Source organism: Rhodnius prolixus, unplaced genomic scaffold, assembly GCF_049639745.1.
Source record: "Rhodnius prolixus isolate KJV_2025 unplaced genomic scaffold, Rpr scaffold_1, whole genome shotgun sequence".
NCBI classification, from domain to species: domain Eukaryota; kingdom Metazoa; phylum Arthropoda; class Insecta; order Hemiptera; family Reduviidae; genus Rhodnius; species Rhodnius prolixus.
Window position 1 is genome coordinate 45,771,783 of NW_027411581.1, and position 25,771 is coordinate 45,797,553.

Genomic DNA, 25,771 nt, shown 5'->3' on the forward strand with positions numbered 1-25,771 from the left:
CTTTTTTAATTCTTTTAATATATAACGCTGCTCTCTGCTGTTCTCTCTCAGAGAGCAGTTGAGGACGGCCTTTTTGTGGGGTTGAAACAATTCTTTTTTCTTTTTGGTAACGCTGAATGATGTTCCACGCATTAGATTTTTTAGGTCCGATCAGTTTTTCTGTCCCTCTAACACTTTTTTTTTTTGTCTTTGTGCGTAGAAATTACAATTTTTCTTTGTTCAATCGTTGTATTTGTATTTTTGCGCGACATGTTACACCTGGCTTGATTTATATAAACTAATTTAATTATTAATTTCATATTGAATATATGCTTAAGGTAAATATTTACAAATTGTATAAATATTCGGGAAAAACCTTGGACAAACTATAAATTATAATAGTGTCCCAATATTTATGAGAGGTAGAATTTGCACTTATTATAATATATATATTTTTTAATCTACCAAAACATTTTTATGTAATTACCTTAACAAAAACTTACAGTTTTAAAAGTTAAGTATAAGGGTTGATTAAACGCCAAAAGGTACACAAATCAGCAGTTCCCAACATTTCATTAATACTTCATTGATATAATTTAAGTAATTTTACTGCATTAACTTTTCCTTCACATTTTTTAGAATTTATTAGATGTCACAGACCCTTATGCTGGCCATTTTCGTCTACAAAATATTTACTCAAGTAGCACACCATTTAACTTAGATTGACTTTAATATCTATTTATCTATAATAATCAAACTATTAATCACAGGTGAAAAAGAAAACGTTATAAAAAATATAAAAAAAATAAGAGGCTAAAAAATTCATAAACTTTTTTTACATCAATAATTTTATGCATTTATTTTTATTTTTAAATAAAAATCATTGGTTTAAGTTCATTCTTCGATTAAAGTAATTGTTATTTTATGTTGTAGTCAAACGTTTGTAATAATAAGTAATAAATAATCTGGCTTTATCGCAAATAATATAGTTTTCTTCAATTACATTCTCAATCTAGGTGTTCTTCCCACAATGTTATATATATGTAATATAAAATAAAGAAAATAAAGATATGCATATTTTTAGGACAGCTAATTATCCCAGTATTTTACCATAAGTAAAATTAGGGGGACTAAATTAAATTACAATTGAGAAATGAGTAAATATTGTTGAATAATCTACTTGTTATTAAATGTATGTTATTTGTGCTCACGAATATTTCGGTAAGACGAATTTAAGACTGAAATATTGTTTTGAATCCTCCGTGATTGAAATTTAAAAAGTGGCCGACTCTAACTTTGTTTTTTTCTACTTTAACATGCATGTATATGTGACTACTCAGAATAATTCATCACTCATTTTATCATAATTATAATAAAAAAATATTATGAATGAACTGGCCAGCATAAGGGTCTGTGACATCTAATAAATTCTAAAAAATGTGAAGGAAAAGTTAATGCAGTAAAATTACTTAAATTATATCAATGAAGTATTAATGAAATGTTGGGAACTGCTGATTTGTGTACCTTTTGGCGTTTAATCAACCCTTATACTTAACTTTTAAAACTGTAAGTTTTTGTTAAGGAGATTTTTGTACCTTTTGGATAGATTTTCCTTTTTGTCTATTTGCAAAGTTACGTCTGCTTTACAGATTTTTTAAAATTTGGAATAAGCTATTCTATCATTATAACCTGATAAGGTGTTAAATCGGAACCGTAACTACCACTGGAGAGATCTTTTTAAAGAATGATTATAGTTACGGTCCCCAAACCATCCTCAATAACCATTTTTTTGAGAAAGCGTTTTGAATAAAATAGGAAGGTATTTGTACGTAAATAGCAAAATTAAACTGCGATTTCAGTACTTCCTTTTAAGAGGAGCAAGAAAAATAAACTGCGATTACAGTACTTCTCCCTAAAAGGCAAAGATTTTGAATCGAACGACAATTCATTGATGTAAATCGGTTCACTCATTGATAATTTTAACGATTGCAGTACTTCCTCTTAGTAGGTGTAAGAGCATGATGGCACTTCACAGCCACATAGAGGAGCTTTAATCACTTCTTCGTGCTAAATTTTATCAAAATCGGACTAAGCTTTGTAGAAATATTGGTAATAATAGTTTTAGAAAGGGCCTTATTTGGGTGGGGCGAACTCCCCTCCTTATGAGGCATAGCGTCGAGACTTTTAAAGTACAAATCTGTACAAAATTTCGATTCGAATGACACTTCATTCATGAAAATCGGTTCACGTGTCGATAATTTGAAACGATTGCTATACTTCCCCTTAACAAGTGTAAGAGCAGATCGTCGCTTTATTGTTAGGTAGGGGAGCCCTAACCCTATCATCCTACCAAATTTTATCAAAATCGGGCCAAGATTTACAGAGTAATTAGTAATAATAATTTTGGAGGGGGCCTTACATAAAGGGGGCTAACTCCTCTCCCATTCAATATACAGGGCCGAGACCCCCAAAAGGCACATCTACATAAAATTCCGAATCGAATGACACCTCATTCATGAAAATCGGTTCACGCGTTTAGGCGCTACGTTGTTTACAAAAAAGGTAACAACAAGAAGAAGAAGAAGAAGAAGAACAAGAACAAGAACATTTTTTGAAAAAGCCGTTTTTGCTCATTTTCGGCAACTTTTTTCTCGAAACCTATTAGATCTGGGTGGTTGCAAAAAAATTACAGTTATAAAGGAGGATTTGCCCTATATTATAAAGAAAATTTGGGAATTTTATCTTTTATAGAAAAATAGAAAAAAATTGTCAAAGTTGGGTGTTTTTCAACGTTACACTTTTTCGTGCAGTTTTTGATGGTCAACCCTTATACAACTGTCCTACCGGACAGTTTTAATTTAAATAGTTTTTATTTAATTAATAGTAATTATAAAATGAAATGAATTTATAAAAATTTGAATAAATGGGTGCCACTTTTAATTTTCGTCAATTTTTAACTTCTGTATGTACTGACCCAATATTAATGGGAGTCACTGTATTTCCAAATTTTTTAGAATTTTTTTCAGTATGTAAGATACCGAAACCCTAACCAACAAGCAACTCCACCACTTAAGAACTTATCAGTTTTATCCCAATCCTCGTGAAAATACTGGGAAGCTGCTCCTCATCCGCTTATAAAATACTCTAGTAGCCAACAGCTCACAACGAAAGAGAGGCGGAAAATTACTACTTTAAAGACCGTATTAGTAAAAAGCCCTGAAGAAAAAAAAAATTATCGTTTATTTAATATATACATATGTACATATATTCCTCAAAAGGCAGTGGGAAAAAAATTGTTTTTACTTATAGTGTATAGTGTATACTAGATCCGTATTGTACACACTAGTACAAAAAACCTCTATACAGCATTGCCATGGGAGGCAAGATTCTGCAGTTCCAGTTCCTCGAGGGCTTTTAGAGTTACATAGTCTCTTAATTCACCTGTTGCATTAACTTCTATATCTGTTGTCAATTAATAAGTATGCTACTCAATTTCTTTAAAACTACCATCCTGCAAACGGAAATCTAGAGAAACTATTTTTAAAAAGTCTTTTTAGTTCACACTAATGGAATATATTCAGTTGATCTCTAATAACCTACATGCTAATATTGGGACCATGCACTGCGTGTATGTATGGAAAACGATGACACCTATGCAGAACTTCATGTGATTAAAGAATTCTTGACCATCCTTTGCCATCTGATAGAACATTATACCTAATGCTAAACTGCATCCGAGATGGTTATAAAGCTGAATTTGCAATCCAACCTTTAAAACAAATGATGATTAAGTTGTCATGTTAATACATAAAAGTAAATAAAGAAATAAAAAGTAAAAAAAAAATACCTTATTTCTTCTAACTTGTAGTAACATTCTGGAAAGTAATGTAAAGAATTGTGTCCAGCAAGATACGGAGAAATCAGAGCAAGTTCCTTTTGTAAAGTCGTCGTTTATCCGACCGTAAGTGAACAGAGTTTTTGCTGCACTCTTTTCATCGAAAATTGACGAAGAATTGTGATTTTTCATGGGTACATCTTCTGTAGAATAAACATACAAGGGAAGATAGATTCAATAAGGGATCTAACTTATGCTGACACCATATCTCTGGGTAACTAAATAATAAAAAGTGAAGGCAAGATGTTTAATAAAAGCAAATGAAGAGTAAGACTCTCCTATTAATTTTATAGCTGTAATAAATCAAGGTTTAGGGTTTTCCACGCTCTATTCTTTGGTCAATATCAGCACTGGTCAAGTTCATATAAATTTAATAAAACATTTGTTCGAACTATAAGGCTCGTTGTAAAGAAAGAAATATATATTTGAAATCAATGAATGACACTTACGAGTATAGTGTTGCTTGTCGAAGTCCACTTTGTTTGGCAACCTCTTAAATTTGGTTAGTTTGCCATTTTCAATTGCTTTAGAGAGGGCAGTTATATTATCTTCAACTTCGGTGAGCTCTATCACTACATTATAACATTTTATTAATTTTAAAATATCACAATACGTGTAAATAAACAGAAGAAAACTTTTTATTGATTAAAAGATTAAGGTTTTCAAATTGAATTCAATCTTTATAAATACAGCAAGATAAATTTAATGATACCTAAAGTTATTTTTCTGTTTTTATTATTTATTGTTTAGATTTTTTCAAAGATTAGTTTCAAAAAAAATTTACTTGTGTATATGTAGGTATATAAAAATTATAAAATGTTACCATAATCAGCAGGATTGTAATGAGTTGGACAAGAGAGGCTGGTTGCACTCCTTATAAAAGGCAGCATTTCTTGTGGTGCTCCTTGATAAACACATAAACCAGCAGCCATCACATATACGTTATCAAATAGAGTAAATAAAGACGCTGAAGGCTGGTGTATTGTGCAAACAACGGTCCTGCCCTGATGAGCCAAACACCGTAATATTTTCAGCAGATTTGAAGTGGATACATTGTCCAATCCGCTGTGTGGCAAGACATTGAACAAAAAATAATTCTTACATTAAATACATAAAATATTTTACAACAATAATGATAAAACTAATAACACAACTATGCTAAAAGAGAAAACTTGATAAGATAATATTACTAGAAGTTAAAGTCCGTAGGACTCTGTCTCAGTGTTGGAAAATAAATAAATATTTTATCTTAAATTATTAGTGAGGTTTGGCTAAAAATTAAGAGATGTATGTATGTATAAAAAAATTAGTTGTTTTTTAAAATTAAAATTGAAAAAAAAAACAATAATTTTTAAAACTCCCTGTTTATTACAAAAATAAAAGTAATAATATTTCTGTAAATATCACAAACATTAAACAACCTGATTTAAAACAAAACCTGCTTTACTACATCATTATTTTTGGTATCTGATAGGATTTATTGGAATACTAGTACGAATTACGTGTAAGTTAAATACCTGGTAGGTTCGTCGAGAAAGAATATTGGTGGGTTATTAATCAATTCTAGGGCTATGGACAGCCGCTTCTTTTGACCGCCAGATAACAATTCAGTTCTAGTGTACTTGCAATCCGCTAATCCAAGCATATTTTGAACTTCTTCAACCTATCCATATATTAATAAAGTTTATACAAAATTTCAAAATTATTAAGATGTCAAACCTACACAATTCTTATACTAACCACAGCATGTTTTTCCTTCCTAGAATAAGTAGGAGGAAGTTTTAAAGAAGCTGCAAAACACATGACCTCTTGTAGTGAGAGAAGAGGAACTAGTAGATCTTCTTGTGTAATATAACAGGACATTTTCTTGAATTTGGCTTCATCTCTCGGCTGTCCGTTTAACTTCAACTGTCCGCTTACACCACATGATCTACAAACAAGCATTGCCATACATTCTTGATGAATTATGGAATTTAAATTTTTTTTTAATTGGATCAAAAAATCCGAATAAACCAAGTTAAGCTAATGGCTAATCTTTTCTGCATTGATAATTTTTTTTTTTTTGGTATCCCTGTTCGGTTTTGAACTTTCATCCTTCAGAGATAGATTAATCAGTTCGGTATAAGAATTCGACTTCACTAACCTTTCCGTCTCGTACTAGTCCAAAACTTGCGTGATACGATATGATAAAATCAACGGTATCATAATTATGCCAAGAATTTGAAGAGAAAAGACCATTTTATTTAAAGAAATGTTTAAATTCCTGAAATCATTCTTTCAATAAGAGGAAATTGAGAATTCCAAGTTGAAGAGAAAATAGATACTTTCTGCACTGTATCATTTTTATATCTGCGTACAAAATAAATAATAAAATAAATAAATAATAAAATAAATAAATAATAAAATAAATAAATAATAAAATAAATAAATAATAAAATAAATAAATAATAAAATAAATAAATAATAAAATAAATAAATAATAAAATAAATAAATAATAAAATAAATAAATAATAAAATAAATAAATAATTAAATAAATAAATAATAAAATAAATAAATAATTAAATAAATAAATAATAAAATAAATAAATAATAAAATAATAAAATAAATAAATAAATAATAAAATAAATAAATAATAAAATTAATAAATAAATAAAATAAATAATAACCGAAAAGAAATAAGAAATCAAATTTATTCTATCAATTGATAATACCTAACAAATAATTCATATGATATAAAATGCCAGATAATGAAATTCAATGAATTAAATCAAATATTATATATAAATTGATCACAGCTTATCTTAATTGTTATGAGTAATTTACTTAGATTTGTGAAACTTAAGACTGGACACTAAAATTAAAATTTAAATATACCTAAGTCAATTACGTTTGTGTGTTAGTGGGTCGTCAGATTTAGAGGTCCAAGTAGATATTAGATAACAATCAGATAATTATTTATTGTCGCCATACCAATTAATGATAAAAGGTTTTTGACACAGATCTTTTCAAGTTTTGCCATTAAGCTATCACTATTTATACGAACATGAACATTAAGTTCATGGTCATATAGTTTCATTTAGTGATGCAGCTTAATCATCTTCACATTGAAAATAATTTTGACATTCTCGTTTATATGTATGTATATACAGTATATAGAAGTGAGCGCAAATATTTTTACGCGTAGCGCTTATGTAATGCGTGTATCTCTTTGCAATAAAAAATTGTATGAAAAATGCATTTTACAGAATTGTAAGACCATATTTCTTCCATACCATGTACAAAAAAAGCCGGAATAGCAGAGCGGTTAAGCGGCCTGTAATGCTAAGTTTTGTTGTGTTATCGGATTTGATTCCCGGTCTTGGCCTTAAACTTTATTTAATCGTGATAATATGAGAAATTTAAATAAAGTGTGTTAGTTATCCGCCTTCGACCACCACACCTTATCAGTTCTTTGACGTAGAGCCCGCCAGGAAAAAAGAAGCATTGCTCTACTTTTGTTTACTTGTAGATTTACATTTGTAAAATGAGCATGCAGACTAAAGAAATTTATTAGAGCCGTTAAAAAAAACAAAATACAAACAAATAGAAATTGATCAATTAAAGTGTAACTTCTGGTTGCTGATTTTGTCTCATATTTCTGGGACTCGTGGTAGCACCGATTGAGAAATATAACGTTTCAAATAGCGATGTACTGTTTTTGAGTTATTCTCACTAAATACCCAAAATGACCATACGTAAAAATAATTTGTTCAAACACAGTACACAGGGATATTTTCAAAGAACATCGATCGTGTATATGCCCGAACGAAATAGTTCTTATCAATAGTTGTGAAAGAAAATAAAAAGCTATCATCTATCATCCACACCTACAGCACACATAAACTTCCTTACAAAATTAAGATTTAACTGTGGCCTAATTAGTAAATTTGTAGCCACAATATTAGTCAGTACAGTGTGTACTATATCTACATATCAACCTATTAGAATTAAAGAATAATTTGTACTTATTAATATGTAATAAATATACACAAATTCTGCTTAAAGAAATTATTTTTGAATCTCTTTTCTCAAAAATTAAAATTCATTTCCTACTTTCTTGAATTATATAAGCCATTACTTTCTCCTCGATGTGGAGAAATTACAATCTATAAATTCAGCTACAAAAGATGGATTCTTTCCACATTTCCTATGAAACAGTTCCACTAATTATATTGGTGAATAATTAGGTTACCTATAACCAGACAATGCATTCAAGAGGCTACTCTTGCCGGCTCCTGATGGACCCAAAATTGCTGATAGTTCACCAGCTCTGAATCTGCCACTTATTGACTTGAGAAGAGTTCGTTTCTTTGCTGAAACAAAAATAATTTATACTTGTTAGCCTAGTTCATTTTTAAAATTAGAAAAATATGATAGATGAAAGGAAAACACAAACGCAATTATTTTACAAATTAGAAGGACAAATAAATAGGTTTGAAAAAAAATGTGTCAACGGAAAATTGCTAAGTCAAGTTCGATTACCGGGGAATATCAGTCTTTCATGTCTAGACATTATTCAAGCATTCTCTGTTATATTTAAAAATAAGGATGACATTCCAATATATAATTTCCAGGTTTGAAGGATATTTCTTTCATCTAATAGATAAACTGGGATGGTTTTTCAAATCCTTGCAATTCCAATTACTTCAATTCCATGGCTGGAATCTTGCAATGGATTTATAAAATTGTTCTTCGCATTACTAATTCTACTTCACTTAAACTTTTTTTTTTAATATCAAGCAAGATCTGGTGACGTATTAGAAGATGAGAGTTGTCTTTAGGAACATAAGATAAGTTTAGATACGCTCAGTGTAATGAATTTAATAACAACAATGATTTAATTCGAAAAATATTCGGCTGGAGATCTGGTTATGGTCGAGGTATAAATCTTACGGTAAATGGACCTCAAAAGAGTTGCTAAGTACCTACGAAAGGCCGTTTGAAATTTCTAAATCACTTCCTAACAATGATCGCTCCCGTGTAAGCGACCTTAGAGAAGTGCTAAAAAAATAATGAAGTGGCGTCGGCCGAGGAATATCCAGCAATTTCGGTTTCTAGAAGGAGATGAAAAAATGAAGATAGTTTTAACTTTAATAGTTGTTCAATTTAGCACAAAGATATTCCTCGACTTGCTAAAGGGAACTAGTCTGAACTCAACTTTGGTACTTGGACGATTCTATAGTCGGAAGGCCAATCATAGCAATTATTTTATTTATCTTCTATATGGCTTTGGCAGATACTTTTCTGTTTAATTCTGTGGACTTGTGAAATAATTTTATTGAGAAGTATTTTCTAATTTGCGTAATTATCTATTATTGAGAGCCTCTTACCAACAGCCTTCAAGCATTCCGACTTCGCTTAATTTTTATAGTTTCAGTAAAAGACTAAATTCATTTCTTACTTTAAAAATAGTTTTTTATTTGTCGAAAACTTAAGTTGGGAGTTTTGATGCTCTTCAGTGCTTCAGCGTACATCAGTAAGAAAAATATAAGTTCTGCTATCTAGGAATTTTTTTTTTCAAATCTAATGATTTGTTGGGTGACATTGTTTAATGTTAACACCACTAATCAATTAACTTGATGTTAATATCCTTTTAAAATTATTCGCGATTATGCTCTAGTAATTATAAAATAATTATTATGCGTTATTATATGCAGATGGTAGGTGGTTAAACAATTACATGCATAAAATAATTCAGTATTGTTTATAGGTCTCACTTATTTAAATAGGTGGTATTAATTTATAAGTCATTGCCTTCCAACCTTACCCTATACGATACTTAACCATCAGGAATATGTTATAATAGCAAGAATTATTCGGGCAAGAAGTAGAACATACAGAAAAAAATATAAACCTTGGAAATACAAATATATTTTAAAACATGATATAATATGGAAGTTAGAAGTGTACTGATGCGGTCATCAGGTAATTAAGAGCAAGAGACAAAATGTTTAGTTTTTTACACCAGAAGGAGAGTTTTATCAAAAATTATTTTCTCAAAGAAACGACCTGTACAAAAAAACAGCGTACTCTTGAGGAAGGAAATTATTATTTCACCAGAAGTATACTTGACCTTTATTTATTCTAATGGTCTTTGCCAGTAATAATACTACGCCACTATTGTACCTAATTCCTTACATTAAGACCGTCTATGACCATGGTTGGCGTCTTTAGAAGTGACTATTTTATTTTGATTAATTTTTTTGTATTATTTATAAATAAAGACTTCAAATAATAATCAGCATACAGACAACTTCACTATCTAAGGACATACATATATCAACAAATATATGTAAAATTGTTACTTATAGTCACATTATATATTATTTACAAATTGTTATAAATTAATTTTATTTAGACAATGATACATTGACTTTTCTTGGGTCTTTGATCGCATAGGCAGACACTTGTTTATAATTTATTTCAGTTTGGTATATGTTCTTGATTTGTAAATGATGTAGAAGATTAATTGGAAGGAACCGAGAGTGCAGTTTGGTGCAGGAAGGCATTTAGAAAAAAATACTGTGTTGCTTAGGCATAGGAATTTACTTAGTCCTCTACCATTTTCCCTTTTTACAAATGATTTGAAATACCACTTGGGTGGGGATGGTTTCCAAATTAATGGAGTCTCATTTTGGTCATACGTTCAGTTCTATTATCATAAATACCCGAAGAAAGTACTAATTCTGTGGGAAAGTTCCGTCAGTTTTGGAATTTAAAGATAAATCTTCAAAAATCATATTGATATTTTTTTAAAAAGGCAGTAAAACCAGATCTGAAAGATGGTGGTTAGAGATCGTAATAGTTAAATGCCCTTACACTCTCTCCACTGTTGTGCTTCTTAGGCACTTTGATGTCAGAGTAAAAACGAGAAAAGCTGATATGAATTCAGCTTGGAATGGCTTTATTAATAATCCCGAATCCTCGAAGTTTCATGTTTAAAATTCCATTTTTTGAGCCATTCTAATTTTAAGTTAAAGGACTCAGGTTTGGAGTGGGAGGGATACTTACAATGATTCAGTAGTCAACAGAAGTAGCAGAAAATAATTAAGGGAATCTTTTCTTAAACTAAAAATTACGATTTAGCATTTTCAAAGGAATACTTTTTCACTCTCAATATACGTAACGGCGTCCATAAGGCCAGACACGTAAGTAAGTACATTCACATTGACTGCCAAACAAGTAGAAAGCAAGAAGAGACTTCTCTTATGTCGAAATAAGTGGACAAGTTCTAATGTGATTAGAACTAATGAAGAAATTCCAAATCATACTGTGTTGAATTTAATGATACATTGGTAACTGAAACCGAATAGTTATTTATTTTGGTTCTTACGCAAAGCTGTCTGCATTTTTTGATTGCTTAATATTTTTATTTCCACGCCATGTAGTTTTTATTACTTTTATTTTTAAGGAGCCACAACATCAAAGTCATTGGTCCTGAAACCTTTTTCAGTGCAAATAAATCATTTTCCAGTTTTCTTGAGATTCCCAAAATTGATCCTAAAAATCTTTAAACTTGAGAATTATAAAGAGGTCTTTCTGTACACTAAACTTCACTTATTTCCATCTAACGCTTTAATTTCTAACGTTTGACTAAACTGTTTTACGAATTACCAAGTATCTTTCAGTTCAAAAGTATGACAGGCAGCTGCAAAAGAAGTTACATAAGATGTGGTTTCAAGGCTATTTATATTTTGAAATTTTTAAGTAATCAAATATAACGAGAGCAGACATATTCGCCTCTCGCCTAATGTAGTATTTCTCGAATCTTATCTGGTTAAACTGGATAACCTTGCACTAGTAGAATTCAAAATAAATAAAAAATTGTATGTTTAGTATATTTAGTAATTTATTAATTATCAATTTAATAATAATACATTCAATAAATTTAGGAAACGAAAGTTAATTTTTTGTTTTTCAATAGCAAGAGGCCAAAGCTTGTTTAATAGACATAATAAATTAATCTGATATTGTTCAGAACATTTATCTGAAAGAGAACAGTGTGGTCTCAAAATATCAAATTTCAAGAAGTGATTAATTTTCTTAGGAGGACTTCTTAAACCAATAATACTTGGAAAGTCGAAAGAGCTCAGAGAACATGCAAATATCCGCGCCAGTTCAGTGTACATGCCTATCTCTACATACTATTTTTTGTTAACACGGATTTTTGACGCTTTTTTATCTTACATTAATTTAGTTTCAAATATTAAAATAATTGTAATATCTTTTGAATTTATTCAATGTGTGTTTTATAATGCGCCTTCAGCTTAACAATTTTATTGCCATATTAAATGAAATAATAATCTTATTCAAATTTGAATCTGCGAGTTAAGAACGTACAAATCCCTAACAATACGAGGATATGTTCGTATTTCATAACGGCGATCGGACCCTTATCTTCTTACCTAAATGATTAAATTACAAACATTATGTGGTATGGTTTTGACATAAGACTTACTTTTTTATGAAAATGATATTTCTACTAATTTTGTTTACTTACACTTTAAAACAAACCACACTTTCTAGAAACTTTCAAGTAATTACAATAAATCTAAAAAGGGTTCCATTACAGGTTAAGTGTTACGTTAAGTGAAATGTTAAGTTATATCTCATCATTTCTCTAACAATTTAAATATAATTATGTATCTTTTCAGCAAGAACTGACCGAAAAAAGACTAGTTATTTGTAATAACTATTATACACGTAAGTAATAAAACTTGTATGAAACTGGAAAGCACATTTCGAAATATGGCGCAAGTTTCGACATGATTGATGAATGAGTATTTTAAAACTGGAATCAATGGTGCAGAAAAACGATTTTTATGTTTAAAATATCTATCAGTTTCACTAGCTCGTACATGATGGTTTACCTCAGAACATTTACCAAAAGATGAAGATTGATGAATGTTTTATTTATAACATCTTTGACTAACCATTTACAAGCAATATAAGTATATAAGCAACCTATAACTTAGTGCTTACTATGCTCCTGATTGGTAAGAATATCAAGAATTATTCTTAAGAATAATTATATTATTATGACATATCTATCGTAGATTGAATCTCGTTGGGCGAATCATACCTATTCAGAAATCCAAAGGTCTTCGCCCAACTGTTTCGATTGCAATTCATTCAACTGTGTATCAGTTAATTCTTGGATGTTCTTAATCGGAGTCTTCCTATTTCCTGAACCTACATATTGATGAGAGTTCGCAAGCATCTAGAACTAACATGCATTAGTTGTGCCTAGCTCAATAAACAAGTTCACATTTAGCTTAGAAGATACACGCAACTACTTCTCACAAAGTGATTCTTAAAGTTGCCTGGGAGACGTACGCGAAAATTTAGAAGATTTCGTTTTGCCCCGATCTCTTAAGAGTGTCTCTTCTTCAGTCAAACCCAATTTTTCCAGCTCTACTCTTCGGAAGTATAGAAAATTACCAGGAAAGTTATATACGACTCAGTAATGTGAATGCTGACATGTGAATTAATAAAACTTTATCAGATTTTAATCGAAGGGAAGTTTGGCATCAAGTTCTCTCACCACTAATGAGTTATTCTGCGGCAAAAAAGAGAGGCCTATCCCACAAAAGTAATTTAGTGTGTAAAGTATATTTAATAAATGTAAATTTTCTCTAGTGTAAAGTTCTTCACTTGTTTAAGTTTTGATGCGCATATTATCTATCTTGATATTTTATATAATTGATAGCAGCAAACTTCTAAATAATTATATAACAAATATTTAAACTAACAGAGTTGCACAACCATTTATACCAAGTACTTTACGTTTACTTAAAAGCGATTGAAATTGTTTCTGAAACCTAATACATTATTTCAAATATAATAAATCTATTATGACTGAAGCAGATAATTTCAATTTGTTTAATAGACAAGATGAAGTGGTCTATTGTTGTTTAATTGAATCTAAATCTGTAGATTAAATTAAATATTGACTCCCATAATTTCATTCACGTATCTATATTACAGGCAAAATGTTATTCACGCAGCAATAAATCTGTTACAAAACCTGAAGTAGATATGTTAAAATGTCGCAATATTTTCAAGTGTGGTTTAATGTTTTTCAAACAAATAGCTTCACATATCAAATATGTGAAGTAAATCAGTAAGTTTAAATGAAGGAATTTATTGATTCACGCAGTAAATAAATCCGCGATTAATTATTATTCAACAGAAGCTTGTTTCAACTTGGGTATAAAATCAAATTATAAAAATCTATAGCAGTTTTTATATTCCCAAAATTTTTTAGTATTTTTCATAGTTTGAAAAGTTTCGTTAAATTCAAAGAATTATACACTATATCTATGATTAGCTATTCAATTCTTTTAATTATTTTCTCCAAATCATATATATTTTTTTTAATTATTTAAGGCGCATCAACATCTGAGGTTATTGACGCCCGGAGCTTTTTTTCAGTGTACTGCCGACTTCCGAACTATGTTCTCTCGTTACAGTCCACACTGTGAGCTGTAAGAAGCTCCTAGAAAGAGAAAATCTTAGGGTCAGCAGCTAAATGCGAACCCGGGTCCTCCTCATAGGAATCCAATCTGAAAACCGCATAGCCAATCCCTTCCCTTTCAATCCGTATTTAGTGGATAATTAACAATAAGATGTTTAGGAGCATTACATTAGTTTGGATTATGTGCTTCAGATTGATAGTTGCAATGGGTTTTCTTAGGAGCTGTAAAATTAGCATTCCGTTCTCAGGTTTGCTACAGTTGCTTGCTAAGCCCTTTTTACAATGTCCTTCACCTTTTACAGGACATTACTGGACACAGATAATAAAATATGAAGAAACCTCGTCTTTCACAAATAACATTCACTATTTAGAGCATTGAGGAGAAGTACTTCTTTTTCATCTGTGTTTCAGCAAATTTATTGCCTTCTTCAGGGCCTATTCAAAGCAATAATACAAAAACTATTTAATTACTTTACAAAGCAATATATAAATAAATACATTACCGACATAGAAATAAGTTAGGAAGTTTTTGAAAGTGCTTATCTAGTAAGCCCTTTAAAACACTTTCTAAAAAATGAATTATTGTCATACGCAACGACATCATCCTAGCTATTAAGTATTGAGAAGTTCCTCCAACAATCATTGCCCAGTAAAGAAGTATGCATTCATATATTTACAGTTTAACGAGTTAGGTCAATGTTGTGAGGTCGTTGCCTTCCTTTCTGAGTGAAAGTTGAGAACTGCATTCATGAAGGTTAACGCAAAATTCATATTATATCTCTGTCTGTGTTGTCTTCCCAACTTTTTATTTTTTTTTTTTACTTTCTCTCATTGAATGAAAGAATCTCTTTTTTTTTTTTACTGTACTTTATCTTTTTAGGAAAAATTTGCTCTGAATCTTTGTATACTAGATATTTGTAGAGATTGAATTTTATATATTGGTCAAATAATAGCCTTTCGTTTTTACAGCTAATTGAAATTACTATTTGGTGCAAATATAACCAAAGTCTGAAATAGTTTTCTGAGAAATGGATTTTTTTTGGGGAAAGCTACTCTTAAAATTTAAGAATTTGAAAATACATGGGTTCATCACTTCTTAGCCGGTGTTATTACCGGTTAATACTAAACAGTAATTTTATATCACTTTCACTTTCTGCGCTCTAAAAAGTGGAAAATGATTCTTTCTGTAAAATAAATGGCGTTTTTTTAGTAATCAACACTTCAACCACTTTGTGTGATACATTTTTATTGCCGCCAATGCTGATGGGTACACGTTTTCCCAATTATTTTAAATAAGAAGTCCAAAATTGATCTTATCAACACGATTTTCTTTAAATTTTTCTCGCTGGCATGTAGAATATAGTTTTTTTTTTTTTTTTTTTTTTTTTTTTTTTTTTTTTTTTTTTTTTTTTTTTTTTTTTTTTTTTTTTTTTTTTTTTTTTTGGCGCTTCAACAGCTGAGGTCATTAGCGCCCGGAGCTTTTTCCAGTGCACTGCCGGCCTCCGGACAGTGTTCTCTCGTTACAGACAACACTGTCCATCACCGGACAGTGAGCTGTAAGAAGCTCCTAGGAAGAGAAAATCTAAGGGTCAGCTGCTGGATTCGAACCCGGGACCTCCGCGTGGGAGTCCAGTATGCTAACCTCATAGCTAATCCCTTCCCTTAGAATATAGTTAAAATTATTTTAAAAGTAAATAAAATTTAAAAAAATGCATTTCTTTTAAAACCTTGATCTGATACCTGACTTATTTATGTACTATAAAAGTAAGAGACTGATTGTTTTGGTATCAATTAGCTTGTTGTTTCTAATTATTAAATAATCCTTTCTTTTAAATAACTTGCAATTTTATGTAACTCTAGTTTTATGTAAAACTAGCATGCTAGAGAATGCAGGATAAGAGTCCCGCTTTGATGGATTTAATAATCCAAGTATTGTCAACATATATGAGTAAATAATTATCAATTCAACAAAAATTAAATTAAAATATTAACCCAAATTGCATGTTTCTTTGAAACTTCATTATATCTCATTATATATTTATATATATATTAAATAATACAATTCAACATTAAGGTTTTCCTCAACCAAGCTTCTGAATCCTCAACATCTCTTCTGTCAGCACTGTTGCATCGAAGGATTTCTAAAATATCATCTATCCACATCGCTTTAGGTTTTCTGGACTCCCTTTTCGTCAGGCCAAATGCATGGCAGCTTTCACACAGAATACGAATATTACTTCATCTCATCTCTGCCTTTACTTTTTCAGACTACTTGATTCAACCGTGTATGGCCACTACTCAAGCGAGCTACCTCTACCTCCTCTCTCCATTATGGATCTAGAAGATGAAGCACAGGGTTGCCCAGAATTTTTTATTGCTCTGAGCTTATTATTTGCATCAATTGTCAATTCCAGTTGCCAACTATGATTTATAGAACGTTTTACTGTGCAAATTATATCGATTGATAAATTCCTCTCCATTGAAACGGTCATTCTGGTCGCTTCTTTTGCTTCAGCATCTGCACAACGGTTGCTTGAATCCCAGTGTGATCGGTTACTCAAATAAATGAGACATTAGTCCCTTCCTTTATCAACTTGTACAGAAGGCAGTGTATATCCTGGATGAGTGTATGAATAGAAAATAAATCTTTCAAGGATATCAATGACCTAACAGAATCGGAGCAAATAGCAGTATCAACCTGCATTCTACCAATGATATCTTAATTTAAAAATAACTTTAATGAAATTTAAATTAAATTTATCTTACAAATACAATAATTGTCGAAACCCAAATCTGTTTTTTTTTAATGGTGATAAAGAGCGTATTGGAAAGCAGATTTCTTTTAAATTCAATTTTAATTTTCTCCAGCAGGTCATTAAAACATTGTTAACCATTAGCTAAATAACTTTTGTTTACCTAGTCAAATTTATGACAGAGAATTTTGAATTCTTTATACCAGATAAAGTTCTTTTTAATAATTTCCTCGGCCAAAAAGTTTCGTAATAGGTGTTAAGGAAGCAACAGGATCGTCTTAAGTAACTGATATGTAACAGTAATCTGTATGGACAGAAGAGGCAGGCGTCAGTTTCTAGTACGAGTAGATAACATAATTTGGGGGACTTTGTGGAGCACCATCATCTTCTTGATAAAATAAATGTACAATTTAATATACTTTTTCCAGCAGCATATGTACCTCAAATCTGAATTGCATAACCCAGTACAGCTCTGCTTATGTTATTAATCAGTGCCAATCTAGACGAGACCGATACATTATCTTTTTTGAAGAAATTGTAACAAGTGTCAAATTATTACTAGTTTTAACCCAACTGTGTTTCTTAAAACACTTTTTTACTGCTTCTTGTTCTTCCATTTTGTTCACTAAATACGAGTATATCTCTCCTTCTCATTTTTCAGAATTTTTAGTATTTTACGCATCTTATTTATAATGAGAATGTAAGCATGAAAATATTCTTAGTTTTAGTGTTTTCGAAATATTTTTAATATGAAATCATGTTATGTCTTATGATGCACGCATTGGTAATTATTATAATATGTAAATGAATGTCGTTAGGCCAGCAACGCTGGATTTCGTTGATTGTGTCCATTGAATTTTCAATCGACTCAAACTCAATCAAATCCAATTTAAGCATTGGAGCTAATCTAAGTGAAATCGAAATGGAGATGTGCTTGTTTTGCGAATTGCTCGACGTCAATGTACAACAGCTCACCAGATCTTAGAGAGAAAGAGAGGTACAGGGAGGCCAAAATGAGTAGATGTTGCTTGATGTTGAAGATGTAGGAAGTGCCAAATGAACTTAAACCATGTGCTCGGGTGGAAAATGGATGCTTGCCAATTCTCTTATATTAATTATAAATCCACCTGAATTCACTTCTACAACAGAATAGTGATGTGTGACGAGAAGATAATTTACTAGAAAAATCTTGAGGCAGTTGATCAAAGATTGGATCGCAGTCAAACGATATTTCTGGTTGGTACAATGGCCATTGTGTTATGAAAAGTCAATGTGTTTTCTGGAACTATGAAGAAATTACCTGGGATTCTTTTACGATGGAATATAAAATAATATTTCTAGTTTACTGACAACTATTAGAATAATTTAAAAAAACATTCAGCTTTCGTATTCGCAAACTTGTTTACATTTTTTCTGCACCCCACTATCAAAAAAATTCCGGAATTTAAAGGCATTAAAAGGACTAAAGCTAAATAAGCTCCATCAATCAATAGTTTGGCTTCACTGGAGGAAATGTGAGCATACTGCGAGAAAATACAGTCATAAAAGTTCCGTTCTAATGTACTATTCAAGTTGAAAAGTTGAGCAATTCTCCGTAAACGAAGTTCTTGTTTAAACAATGGTCATTAACGCAGCTTGTATGTAGTTTGTTAATATGATAGAACTTAACAGACTGGCTGCTTTGGCTGCAGAATAATTGCAAGGATTTAATTTCGTCTAAATGTATACTTTGGTAGGCCAGAGACTAAAGTTTAAACTGTAATCTTCAGATGTGCTATCACAGCCTCTAAGTCTAAATGAAACAGTTAAAGAATTAATAAGTAAATATTCACACATGACAAATCTTTTTTTAATACCCTTTGTAGTCAGAAATTTCACTTTTAAATCTGGAAATCTGGAATCTAAAAGAACTGGCTTTTTTCCCTTGACATTTTTACACATTTACATATTAGTTCCAAAAAGAAGTTGGAATGAATTTTGGTAAATATTATTTATTTTTGAGTTAATTGCTCATTAGCTTAGAAATTCAGTAAAAATTATCCCATTAGATTAATTACTTGTTATTTAGTTGTTTACTGTAATTAAATAAAATTGCAGAAAACTCTGGTTCTTATCAGTATCCTCTGTGTGTTATTTTATGTTTGTATATATGATTATAAAATATTTTACAAAATTATTTGCATTACACAAATAAAAAACAAAATTTTATAACGCAGTAATAATATAATATTCACAAAACAAAAAATTCCCAGTAAATTAAATAACGTACAACTGCAATAATAGTGACTAATAATGTTTGGATTACATACTAAATCAATAATTTATTGTTAAAAACAGAACATATTAAAGACCATTTGAAAACATTAGTGAGGAAATTATTTTGGATTTATATTCTGATCTAGACATATAGAATGTTCTAGTATGTATACTGTTGATTCAATTACAATAAAAGTTGGTTTTTAACGGTGTCTTCTCTGAGATATTTCATTTCTTCTTGTTACTCTTTTTTCCATTTCCAATACATTCTATTTTTTCCCGTGAATGTTGTTTACAAAATCTTAGACTTATTAGTGTGGAAGATTGAAATGAAGTGTCCATTTTATAAAACTATGAATAATAAATAATTCTTCCAGATGGTTTGAAGTTAGAATATGATAATTTATTTATAAAACAAGTTCAGAACTGTTTACAAGGGCATTTATTATAACATGAATTATGCATCAGATAATGGCCGAAAATGGCCGGAATCTAAATTTAATTCCTTGACAAATTTTCATAATCTAATGTATTAGGTGTATTACCTTTTTCGGATACAATTTATCTGAGAAAAGTTGTTTGTATGGAATGAATGCGAATTTGAGTAGCAAGAAGATCCTGTTGGAGCGGCGCATCCTTGAGTGTCTTGGACATCAGAATGGTGTACTAAATCTTAAGACCTTTAATACTGAATAAATTTGTAGTTCAGTATTCTGTGGGCTTTAACGGTTATATATTCAATGTGCTGGCGCTGAAGAAGAACGAAGAGTCAAAGATTTCTAACAGAACTGTCTCAAGGAATTTTAGAGCCGTTTAAAACGTAGATCTTATCTACAGAAAGTTGTAACAATTCATTTTTCTACATTCATCTTCTAGTAGATAAACCAGATATAACAATGTCCTAATTTTTCCTTGTATTACACTCTTGCGTCATCTACCTAGCCTCAAAAGTTTATATTACAAAGCACTTTCCATTTTTTCCTAACAATTTCATTGAATAGAATTTTCGGATATAGTTAGCAGAGTTTAGTGAGTTAGTACCAGGGTGTGCGCAGGCTGAGGCAAAAGAAAGGCGTCCAAGTCGCCTTTATATTTACTAAATAATTTGGCCACGGCCAAAAGTAAGAGTTGAAACTCGAACAGTGTTGAAATTTTTTGAAAGCCTAGCATGTTTTTTTAATGTTTGCTGGAGTATCATGGACAATGGTCACCTTGAGGTAAGTTCAAATTTTACTATAAATTTTGACGTTATTGCTCCTGATGGACAAGAAATTAGATTTAAGACTTCTGAATTCGAACAATTGTAAGAGTATATTTAATTTCATAAAAGTAATTGAAGAAAACTATCTTGTTTTGGGAAGTAATTCACCTTTAGTTTGGAAATTTAATCAAACGCAGTTTTTGTTCACTTAACAAGCACTGCAGGTAGGTGAGATTATAAGGTTTATAATATTAAAGGTAGATATTTGCGAGGTCACCAAGAACTCCGAAGAAGTGGTTAGACTACTTTCTCCTAAACACCTACAAAAATCTTCGCAAGAATTGTATTACATGTTCTACTTAGAGAATAAAGAAAAGTGAGGATTTCTCTATCACAATAATTACAATAAATTTCTTCAGTTAAAATTGCAATGTTACTTAGATTAAGGTTTTATATAGTTTTCGCAATCTATTTCTACAAAATTCTCATTTGTCTTGAATACATTTTAATGTCATAAGTGCATTTAAGTTAGTTTGCATGTTTTTAGATAAGTAACAAAGAAATTGAAAATTAAATGCTGTTGTAAAAAAATATTATTTGAAAGTTAGTGCGCTCACATTTAATTAGATTTATTAACTGTAGTAAATAATCGCTGACATTTTTAGTGGTAGTGAATGTACAAATAGCAAAACATTTCCATTGTGTAACACCCATAAATTTAGCGCCTAACAATCTGTTTTAATGGGCGATGCACAAGAACTGAGTTTAATCCAAGCTAGAAGAGTAGCACAGTATTTTGTTCACTTTTATTTACATTTTGATCGTTATATTTATACAATGTTTTTTCTAAATATATTTCTAATGCACATTTTTATTTCTTTTACTTATTTTTTAATACAAGGTGGTATATTAGAAGTACGATTATGCATGATCCACCTGGTACAATAAATTAAAACGAAGGTGCTAATTTTCCTACATTATTCTACCCTTTCATGATCAGTTAGCTAAAGATGTTCAGCCAAAACCGGATGCTACTGAATGCCAAACAAATAAAAGTGCTAGTATTCTATGATTTTTTTTATTCTTTATACACATGTTCTACAACTATTTTTCGTGCTCTTGGACAACAAAATGTGTTTGTCTGGTACAAATCAATTTCCAAAAATGTGTCAGGATCCCCCATCTCTACAATGAAAAACTTTGAAATTCAAGGAGTGATACTGAGTGACATTGCACTTTTGAAGCGAGGTTCTAGAAAATTAGAGTTTTTATATTTTTAAAAAATTGCCTCTACATTGACTTATCCGATTTAACAAATTTTGTTGTTTTTTTTCGATTCTCTAAGCATTTGATTACAACTTGATCAATTCTTATATTCGTGATAATACTTCCTTGTAACTAACAAAAAGTATGGAAATCAATTTATCCAAACCTTAAATTAGTAGAAAACAAGAAACAAAAAACGATTATCTTAGAAGAAATTTTGTCATCAAGTGTGAGAATTGCCGAACAGGAAAATCAAGTGAGTTTCAGATGATTTGGTAATACTTTCTCTTACTGTTCAAGGAAGTGAACTGTGTCTTGCCCGATTACTATTTCTTAAGTTCCGTCGGAACTACGTAATTGTGATCTCTGAGCTAGAACAAGTATTCTTACTATCTCAAGAACTTACAATTCCACTTATCTTACACAACGATCGTTTCTAAGGTTAGACTTTCCTCTACAATGTCTGCTTTTAAAATCTTACGGTACAATTACACTTACAGAGCTACAGATTTATAACACTGAGAGAACAATCCGTATGCCATATTGACGTGCAAAACGAGAATTTCTAAATGCATTATGAAAGATTAGGTGAATGAATAAATTCTGAAGATTATATCACACTGTTAGACAGGTATTTTTTAAAACATATCCAGTAAGATGTTTCCCAGTAGTAGTGTTATTTATAAACATTCTTAAAATAAAATGGTAACCTTTTAAAGAACACATAACTGTGAAAGAAGGTAAATCAACGAGATTTTTAATTGAATATAACTTCTAGTTCAGTAACTTCTCACTTCGGTGGAATAACCAATTGACAATCTACACATTTCTCCTCTTTCAATTCTCAAGGTTCTAATTCTAATTTACAATTTTCTCCAATCATTGAACTTTTATTAAATGTTGGTAGGTTTTGACCGAACTCGGATTTTCCACAATAGAACGAAACTTAAGAAGGAAATTAAAAGACCCAAATTTATGTATACTTGTTTATCAATAATACTTTTTAAAAATATACTTAGTGAAACCAATTGCATAAACACAATTCATCTAGAGTGTTGCACTTTGTGATACACAGTAAATAGATGCAAATACTCACATGAATTTTTTTTTACCTCTATTCACACAATCTTTAAATTTGGAAATGATTTGGGAAAACCGGTGAAAATCACAAAATCTTAGGACCTTAATGTTAGTAAACTTTCTATCAGTATTGTTCATCTTTTTCAATCAATTTTTTTCTCATTTGAATTTTACAAAACTACAGATTATTATCCTTTTGAAAACAAATTCAATTTCTACGTTTATGAAATTCTATGTTGTTTTTGTTCAGCAGAAGTAATACGTATAATTAATGCTCTTTCACTTCTGTTCTTTTCAATTAATTCTTTTAAATAAAGAGAACGTTTATGTGCAAAAATACGTTGATTAATCATTTGCATGGATAATTGCGTAATAAGACGAAGACTTCTTCCTTCAGCTTGCAATTTGATATTAATGCAGCCGTCATTAAACAAATTGTTCTTATTATTGGCCTAAAAGATCAAAGATTGCTTTTAAAGACCTTGGATTACCGAACTTCAATTTTTCAAGTTCTACCCCTTATCTCATACAAAATGCACTTTTTAATCAATGATGATGCAATTTACAGATAATTGATAAGTTGTATTTTCCCACTTAATTTATAATAAGTTTTTACAAATATTTATACTTCCATAATAAGTGAAAAAGGTATTGCGGCCTTCTCAAATTGTCTATACCGAGTTCCCATTCTAAATATCCGTTTGAGGACACATAAAAATAACGAAAATGCGAACTGTGTTGCAATAACATATATAACAACAATAACAATCTTCTGTTTAAACAATCTCGAAATAATTATAGTGAATTAAAGATGATATTTTTAAAAAATTGATAAAATTCTTCGAACGGTGGTGTTCAAACAAGAGATCTTTGTGTGATGCTGGCCAAAAAACAATTGCTTCTTCTTTTAAGGCGCTCTCTGTTGTCCAGCAGAGAACAGTGGATTTGTAGGCGATCAAATCGTGTTTGTTCTATTCATTCACAAAGGAATGGAATAGCCACTGTGATCGGAAACCTTTTTACACATGATCGTACATGACTATGCCCAGGTAATAGAAGAAAAAATTGTCAAAATATGGGCGTTTTTCAACATTACGGTTTCTTGTGCATTTTTTTTGAAAATTCAATCCTTATTCCTACAGGACAGTTTGAATATTTTGGTTTGATTGAAGCTCCCCTTTTGCAGAAACTTCTTCGTGACTCTTGCCATCTGGTTCCATTCGCACAGCAAAACTGTTAATCCATTCCTTAGCTTGCAATCTGTTATTAATGCAGCCGCCATTAAACTAATTGTGCTTATTATTGGCATATTTTTAAATTTTTTAAACCTAGTTTCCACTGAAATATTTACACGCACAATCTGCAACAATAACTTATTAAAATTGGTTTACTTCGGTTCTGCAATGGATGAGTTAGTCCAATGAATTAATGTAATCTCAAAGGTAAAAAATGATCGTCTTAAACGAGAAATTATTTTAACGAAGTAGAAAAAATAAATATTTGTAATCATGCACTTTAAAACTGCTTTCTACACGATAAACAATTATACAAACACAATAATTGCATTTTCAATTGATGTATTCATGATGACTAATGAACTAATGGTGACTTATTAGTTATTATTATTACTTCCTGTTTTAATTATTCAGTTCGCTTCTATTTAATTATACTTCTGAGATATTTATTGGGTTCTTAAATTCATTACTTTATGTAAAAGCTATTAATATGAGTTTTACACTGATCATACATTTAAAGTTACATTTCACCGGCGATCAAATTACTGAATGACTGATTCCTGGGAATTTTGACGTCTAAATATTAAAATAAATAGATTTAAAAGTAGGCGGGTTTGAGCTAAAACCCGTATTGGCAACCGTCTTCCTGCGAATATCACGAAGAATTTGGCCCCAAAGATGTTAGTTTGAAAGCGGTCAGAGGGTCGCCACACTAAAAAATAATTCTGGAACTACGGTCGATATTCTTTCTCCGCTTGATTCGAGTTTTCTAATATTCCGGATCTATTTAACAAAAGGGTTTATTTTTTTGAAAATGGTTTACTTCGATGTTTATTTCTAAATGGTAAAATTTTAGAGTAAAGAGTGTGATTACGAGTAAAATTGAACCAGTTAAAAAAGTTTAATGAGTAAGAGCTCCAAAACAATGGAATTCTGAAAGCCAAGATTAATATTTTGCTCCAAGGAGAATTGCGTCACCAGTTTTGTCGAAGAATGTACAAATATTGTTAGCATTAACCCTTAAAATGATCTCTGAATAATCATGCAAATTTTGACCTGACGTTTGATCAAACGTTCGGAATAAAATCTTTAGAATAAAATCAAAAATATTAATGAATTTCCATTTAATTTTCTTAAGATTAATCGCAAATCATAGTTACCCGAGCAATTTTATTCACTCACTTATTTCTTTACATTTCCAAATACCATTTTGATTTTGAGTATATGGAAAGAACGCATGCCCTGATGGAAGAACCATAAAGTAATTAAATTTAATTTGAGTAATGCATTTGAAAATATTAATCAAATTTAGATATTAATTTATTTCAAAGAAAGAATCACGGATCAGATTATATATTGGTCAATATGTTTCTTTTAAGGAATGGGCTAAATAAGTAAAAGGCATATGGTTTTGTCCTTTAGCCCTACTAAATAATTATTTAATAAATAATTCAATAATTATATATTAAATAAAGAGAACATTTATGTACAAAAAATTCGATGATTATTTATTTGCACGGAAACAGCGTAATAGGACGAAGACTTCTTCCTACAGCTTGCAATTTGACATTATTGCAGTCGTCATTA

General features: G+C 30.4%; 1 protein-coding gene across 1 annotated transcript in view; it reads right to left on the reverse strand.

Annotated features, from left to right (window-relative positions):
- LOC141460608 (ATP-binding cassette sub-family G member 1-like) overlaps positions 1-25,771 on the reverse strand; it is a 43,522-nt gene that overhangs the window by 7,920 nt on the left and 9,831 nt on the right. Inside the window, exons 2-8 of the mRNA XM_074140782.1 lie at positions 8,109-8,229; positions 5,615-5,804; positions 5,392-5,537; positions 4,698-4,939; positions 4,324-4,446; positions 3,827-4,017; positions 3,580-3,748 (exon numbers count right to left, since the gene is read on the reverse strand). Coding sequence (XP_073996883.1) covers positions 3,580-3,748; positions 3,827-4,017; positions 4,324-4,446; positions 4,698-4,939; positions 5,392-5,537; positions 5,615-5,804; positions 8,109-8,229 — 1,182 coding nt within the window. The remainder of the gene's footprint in view (positions 1-3,579; positions 3,749-3,826; positions 4,018-4,323; positions 4,447-4,697; positions 4,940-5,391; positions 5,538-5,614; positions 5,805-8,108; positions 8,230-25,771) is intronic.